Here is a 7,101-nt window from a genome sequence, read left to right on the forward strand (position 1 = left end):
ATCTGGTCAATGGCATCATCGTCTGAAGCCTCTTTACACCTGATATCCACTGCTCTGAGGTCCTCCATGAAAGTGTGGCGCCAAGTTATACAAGGACATCCCTGTTGGCACTTTCCTCGTATTGGCCTCCGTGTCCTGGTAACACTTGGTATGCCCGATTTATTCCGTCAGAGGATAATGTCGACACTTGTTTGACACCCGATCACTGTAACTGACTCCTAAAGTCCGACTTTGCCCTTCTTGCTTACAGTATGGTTGCTTTAACTTAACCAATTACAGTAAGAATCGTCTATTCTATTTTTCGACAAAATCAGACGTAGATTTAGATTTGACATTTTTCTAGATTTCGCCTTCGCCGTCATACGTGAATCTTTGTCCGCACATTTGAAGGTGAACAACTGATCTATCAAGAATTTTAGGTGGCCAATGGGCAGCATTAGCTTAAATGAGGGACACCTCAAGTTCGAGTTCCGATGTGGACTATGTATTTTGACACCAGCTGAGTTAGGTTTTGTTGAGCGCTTAAAGATATAGTAACAACTACCCTCCCCCCCCCCCCTCCCAAACCTACACACAAAAGATTAAACTAGCAAGCACTTAAAATGGAATTTCAGGGGATTGGACGGCACGCTATAATAATAAAATTAATGATAATAATGATACTTACTTACTAAAACTTAGACCCCCCCCCCCCAGCGCTGTTGGACGAATTGTGCGGCAAGCTGTCTTCATAAATATCTGGTCAATGGCATCATCGTCTGAAGCCTCTTTACACCTGATATCCACTGCTCTGAGGTCCTCCATGAAAGTGTGGCGCCAAGTTATACAAGGACATCCCTGTTGGCACTTTCCTCGTATTGGCCTCCGTGTCCTGGTAACACTTGGTATGCCCGATTTATTCCGTCAGAGGATAATGTCGACACTTGTTTGACACCCGATCACTGTAACTGACTCCTAAAGTCCGACTTTGCCCTTCTTGCTTACAGTATGGTTGCTTTAACTTAACCAATTACAGTAAGAATCGTCTATTCTATTTTTCGACAAAATCAGACGTAGATTTAGATTTGACATTTTTCTAGATTTCGCCTTCGCCGTCATACGTGAATCTTTGTCCGCACATTTGAAGGTGAACAACTGATCTATCAAGAATTTTAGGTGGCCAATGGGCAGCATTAGCTTAAATGAGGGACACCTCAAGTTCGAGTTCCGATGTGGACTATGTATTTTGACACCAGCTGAGTTAGGTTTTGTTGAGCGCTTAAAGATATAGTAACAACTACCCTCCCCCCCCCTCCCAAACCTACACACAAAAGATTAAACTAGCAAGCACTTAAAATGGAATTTCAGGGGATTGGACGGCACGCTATAATAATAAAATTAATGATAATAATGATACTTACTTACTAAAACTTAGACCCCCCCCCCAGCGCTGTTGGACGAATTGTGCGGCAAGCTGTCTTCATAAATATCTGGTCAATGGCATCATCGTCTGAAGCCTCTTTACACCTGATATCCACTGCTCTGAGGTCCTCCATGAAAGTGTGGCGCCAAGTTATACAAGGACATCCCTGTTGGCACTTTCCTCGTATTGGCCTCCGTGTCCTGGTAACACTTGGTATGCCCGATTTATTCCGTCAGAGGATAATGTCGACACTTGTTTGACACCCGATCACTGTAACTGACTCCTAAAGTCCGACTTTGCCCTTCTTGCTAAGCCTTATAAAGTCTTTTATCTATATGAGCTGATGACTTCAATGTCTCGCATGCTGGCGTCGCTGTTGGGATGACGATTGTGTTAAGTAGGTGCCTAATAGGCCGCAGCCTTTGGAAACGCTCCCTGCCTTTGGAAATGCTCCCTGCCTTTGGAAATGCTCCCTGCCTTTGGAAATGCTCCCTGCCTTTTCTCTTTGGCATGCTACGTCAAGGCAGGCACCCCCCTCCGTTTGCTGCCTAGGTCAGTGACTTGCCAAGTCTGTCGGGATAGCCTACTACTTACAATACAGACAGATGTCGTGTAACAATTAAACCTGAATGAACAAAACTGTTCTCCAAAGGCATTCATTAACATGATAGTTAGAAACGAAAGAAGAATTAGAAAACAAAAGTAAAAAAAACAAAACAAACTTACTCTTCATAGGGAGACCCGGACCAACTGCAAAACAAAAAGCACAAAGTAAACATAATTATGAACTCATCACTTTTCTTTTCTTGCATTCATAGAACGAAAAAATAGAGTCATTAAAATAAACAAATACTATTTCTTGTTATACGTTTGTCATTAATATGATTCTGTTGTAAACATTTTTTCCCAGTACGTTGGACCGATTAGAGCTCTTATACATTATAGATCAATTAAAATATCTTTTTGATATTGTTTTTTTTTTTTAAACACGGGATGCAAAGCTCATCGGTTTTCTATGGCTGTAAGGTTACGAGGATGTCACGTGGTAAACACAAGGATCACTGTCTTTAACTTGAGCAACTTGAGTTGGGTGGACACTTGAGCATCCTAAATATCACGTAATTCAAAACCAATGTTTTAACGGGGATTTCAGCCTTGAGACCTCTCGGAAGCAAAGAAGTAAGGAGCTTTACCACAAAGTTACCCCGTGTGATTAAATATAAATACAATATTGGACTGCGGTTGTCTATACAATGTTTATAGAATGTTTATAAAATGTTTATAAAATGTTTATAGAATGTTTCACACGTCTCAAATGTTCCTCCTTTAGAGTTGAAGACACTCTACATCCTAGTCCAAACCTCCCGCGGGACGACGGGGGGTGACATTGGGCAGGGCATGAACAAGGGACCATGGAGAACACCAAACGACAGTCCAGCGCGCATACTGCACGACCGGGCAGCCACCTTACTAGTACAACTAAACTGGTGTAGACATATTAAATTCTTTATGTAAAACTGCAAAAAAAAACTTCCATCTTGACAAAAATGAATTTAACTCTTATTGTTAGTGTATATATATATACTTTTCAACTTGAATGTAGATGTATGTAGCAACACAAGTGAACGATTGTTTGATGAAATAAAATATAAAGTTCATTCTAAAAAGTACACGTCTTTGTGTCACTCGTCTCTCACTAGTTATTCCTCCAACTTTCACTCATATATGTATAAACTCATTTACCACATACTTCCTCTTGATTACATACGGATTATGTTCTGTCTAAATAACCACATTGTGCACCTATTTGTACTCTGGATTGCAGTATGATTGCATCTAAGACACGACATAACGAGGACCCAAACTATTATACAGAGTAGGCCTACAACTTCAGCTTTGATCAGAGTTTCGAAGCATTGTAGCTTTTAACTATTAGAAAATACCGTGGTACACACATAACTGAACTACAACACTGTAACGTATAGTGAACATTTGTATAGTTATGAAATCAACAATTTTATAGTTGAAATGTAATTAGCCATATATTACCCGCAGTCCGAGGGTCTTAATTTGCGTATCACTGTCGATATAGTCACCGACAGTGTTTTGGAAACAATTAATTATATTATAAGAAAGCGAATGCGTGAATGTAAAAATAGTATGAATAGACTTATCAAAGTAGATAATCGACCCAAATCCATTAACTTTAACACGATAGTTAGAAAGAAAGGATAGTAGAATTGGAAAACAAAAGTTAAAAAAATAAAAGTACATACTCTATCAAAAAACATTTGCTTGTAGGCCTGCATATATTTAGATCTAGAGTCTAGAGTCTAAATACTATTATAATAGATGTAGACCGACTATTGTAAAAATGAATTCAAGAGCTAAAGAAGCTTATTGATTATTGTATGTTAGTATATGTAATATCCCCCATATAGAGCCTCATGTAGCCTGTCCAATACTAGTGTGTTTACATAGTGGTGCGCACGACACATGAATGGAACTATTAAAATGCATGTCAACACGGCAGCTATAGCGAACGAATGTATGTAAAAATGGTTATAGCGTGCTCACTTCTGTGGACCAGTGCGGGGGGGGGGGGGACTATCTGAGTAAAGGTTTCTTTGCTTGCTTTAGGAGCTCAGCTAAGACAACTCTTCTCGAGTCAGGATTCGAACTCAAGTCCTCTTGTTAGGTGTCCAAGACGGTTCCAGCCTCTCAGCCACACATCTCAGATAGAGAATGGTTTCGCTTCATTATTTAGCGCAGTCTGACCTTAAACTAGACCTACTTACCCAAAGAGATCGAGGGAGCCCATACATATTGTCATGGTGATCGCGCCAACCAGGAGATAGTAGAATGCCTCACTCATTATACATGCTACATCCGCCTGGCCCTTGGTGACGTCTGCTGTCACACCTGCACACGACTGGAAGGAGACCTCATTCCATGATGACACGGTCTAAGTAACGTAAGACTGAAAGGTATGGATCTTTCGTTTAGCCATTTAGGACAATCTCAAAAGAGTTAACAGATACATTTCTGAAATAATGCTTTCTATGTCTCGTGATACAAGAAAATGATCCATAGAGAATATTATTCTTTTTGTTCATCTATAGTGTGTGTGTGTGTGTATAAGTGTGAGCGCGTGTATGTGTGTAGGGGAAAGTAATGGGAAAAAATCTATTTTTTATATATAGTATGCATATAAGTGGAATATAATTTGAAACAACAATACATAAGTAGTTGCTCATATTATCGCGTGAACTGCAGTGTGGCGTCATCGTCAAGGGGAAACTAAACTAAAGGATTTTTTATTTTTTTTTACGAAAATAATGTTTTTTTCTTGAGACTTTGAATAAGAGATTGACCCTTTACAAAACAATTAGATAATCATTATATGACATCAGTTAGGCCAAGTTCGCATCTCACTTCACATTCACCTATCCTTTAGTCAGCTGGACCGTTGGGGCACTACACAATATCTGTCAACCTTCTTTCTCTATTCTTCTCTGTCATTTGTCTTTGATAGAATTTCCTTATGGTATTCTATCTGAAATATTGAAACATGTCTTTTTACCTGTTCTAGAATATGACTTCGGGAGCCGATTTTGAGTTTTTGCTTCCACACAAACTGTCTTTGTAACCTTGTTAAGGTTAGGAAAGCTTTTGTTTTTTAACGATAGAGATAATTATATGCTTGCGAATCTTGGACTCTAACTGAAGTATTATAGAAGATGATCCTAGCCATAGAATTACTATGCTTTAGAATGACCCTATGTATCAACTACAAGGACCACACGACAAATGAGGAAATTCGAAAAAGGATCGCAATGGCTATTGGACCCCACGATGACTTGCTGATCAGAGTGAAAAACAAAGGCAGACTTAAACTGTGTGACCATATCACGATGTTCTCGGGGCTTACAAAGATATTCCTGCAGGGAACAGTAGGCCTACCAGGCAAAAGTAGAGGCAGACCGAAAAAGCGATGAGAAGACTAAATCAGACCTTTGGTTCCAGGCGGCTATACGCTAACAAAGGAATAGGTTCGGGAGTAGGCTATACCCTGAAATCAGTTTACAGCTTATAGTGCTACAGTACGGCAGAACTTGAGACGCAGTTGGTCCCTCACAGTCAATCTTGTCATGCACGTTGATCAGAGACGTAAGGTCTGCTACTTTTAAGGTTTACTTGACTGTATTGGTTAGTCGCTGTTCCTTTGGAACCATCCCGATGGAGAGGTGAAGCAGCTGTGTGTTCGACAATAATTTTCTGACTTAAGTGAATACTCAGGCTGTCATCTTATCACTAGGAAATATATAGCTCCCCTTCAGACTCTGCGATCTATAGGGTAGATGTTGTTAAGTTCCTCTGTTTCTTTGGCCAACGGTTAACAAGCAGGGTGTTATTAGTCAGCACTACGACCGACCGCCTATACTTTCCACCAACTAAAGTCAGGTACCCATTAGATTTGGGTGGACTCAGGGGCGCCCTGAAAATTCTGGAATTCAAAATCTCTGTCTTCAACCAGATTCAAATCCAGGACCCCAGGTTCAGAAGCTAAAGGCTTTACAATTCAGCCACCGATCCTCTAGGAAATATATAAGCACAACGACCAACCGCCTTTTTTTCCCCAATAAAAGTCAGGTACCCATTAGACTCAGTTGGGTGGACTCAGGGGCGCCCTATGAATCCCGGAATTAAAAAATCCCAGTCTTGAACGAGATTAGAACCCAAGACCCCAGGTTCAGAATCTAAATGCTTTAAAATTCAACCACCTCGCGCCTAGGAAATATATAATAAAATATAAAATATAATAAATGTGACTGAATATTATCGCCACTATATATATCGGATTAAATTTGTACATGTGTTTTAGATAAAGATCTAATATCAAGACATACTCAACTTACAGGTTACTTACTATCTACTTACTGGTTCCTTCTTAAAAATGTATCAGACGAATAGAAACTTTGCCAGTGACTGTTTTATTTAAACTCAGACCAAAAAAACAACAACTAGTCAATGTTTGTAAACATAGATTTACAAAGATGTTCGATTTTTAAAAAATTACATATAGGTTTATGATGTTACAATTTCTGATTAACCTCCCTTCGCGTTTTACAAACATATCCTTTCAAACCACGCACAAAATTGTGCGCATTGTTGCGTCTTTTAAAACTGATCCCTGATGGCCCAGATATTTCGTTTTCCTTATGGAAGTGTGCCAAAAACTAAAAATAAAGAATACACCGTCCATACTATTTTTTTTTTAAATTAACCAATAAAGTTGTCTACGTCAGTAAGACTGATTAATATTAAAGTAAGACTAAAATCATTTAATTTACAGACACTTTAGGACAGAAAGTTACAAAGTAAAGTAGCGATAATACATAAAACTCCACCTAATAAAATACTCAGTCAGACACAAAGATTAGAGTGTATTTCATGATAATTATGCCAGGACAAATGTATGTAAGTACTTGTAATACCATAATGCCATTGAGGCTAGAGCAACTAGTGGATTGCTTGAATCAGCCAGGAAAACCAATGACTTAGTAGAGTTCAAGTCTCTATTTAACATGCACGACTAGAAGAACACATTAATGCACATAGGACGTAATTATCTCCTCTTTTGAAGTAGCCTATGTAATCTATAAGTTAAAAAAAAAGTAAAGTTCCTCTTTCAGACC

General features: G+C 39.1%; 2 protein-coding genes across 3 annotated transcripts in view; one reads left to right on the forward strand and one right to left on the reverse strand.

Moving 5' to 3' along the window:
* Nucleotides 1-6,496, reverse strand: part of LOC106057546 (uncharacterized) — a 29,167-nt gene extending 22,671 nt beyond the window's left edge. The window contains exons 1-3 of one of the 2 annotated variants that reach the window (XM_056032313.1): nucleotides 6,344-6,496; nucleotides 4,201-4,382; nucleotides 2,129-2,152 (exon numbers count right to left, since the gene is read on the reverse strand). In XM_056032313.1, the coding sequence (XP_055888288.1) occupies nucleotides 2,129-2,152; nucleotides 4,201-4,277 (101 nt within the window). In that variant the 5' untranslated portion in view covers nucleotides 4,278-4,382; nucleotides 6,344-6,496. Of the gene's footprint in view, nucleotides 1-2,128; nucleotides 2,153-4,200; nucleotides 4,383-6,332 lie in introns of both variants that reach the window. The other variant, XM_013214787.2, reaches the window with a different exon arrangement.
* LOC106057545 (hyaluronidase conohyal-P1) overlaps nucleotides 1-7,101 on the forward strand; it is a 199,086-nt gene that overhangs the window by 44,011 nt on the left and 147,974 nt on the right. The window lies entirely within an intron of this gene.

This window comes from Biomphalaria glabrata, chromosome 6 (assembly GCF_947242115.1).
Source record: "Biomphalaria glabrata chromosome 6, xgBioGlab47.1, whole genome shotgun sequence".
Taxonomy (NCBI): Eukaryota; Metazoa; Mollusca; class Gastropoda; family Planorbidae; genus Biomphalaria; species Biomphalaria glabrata.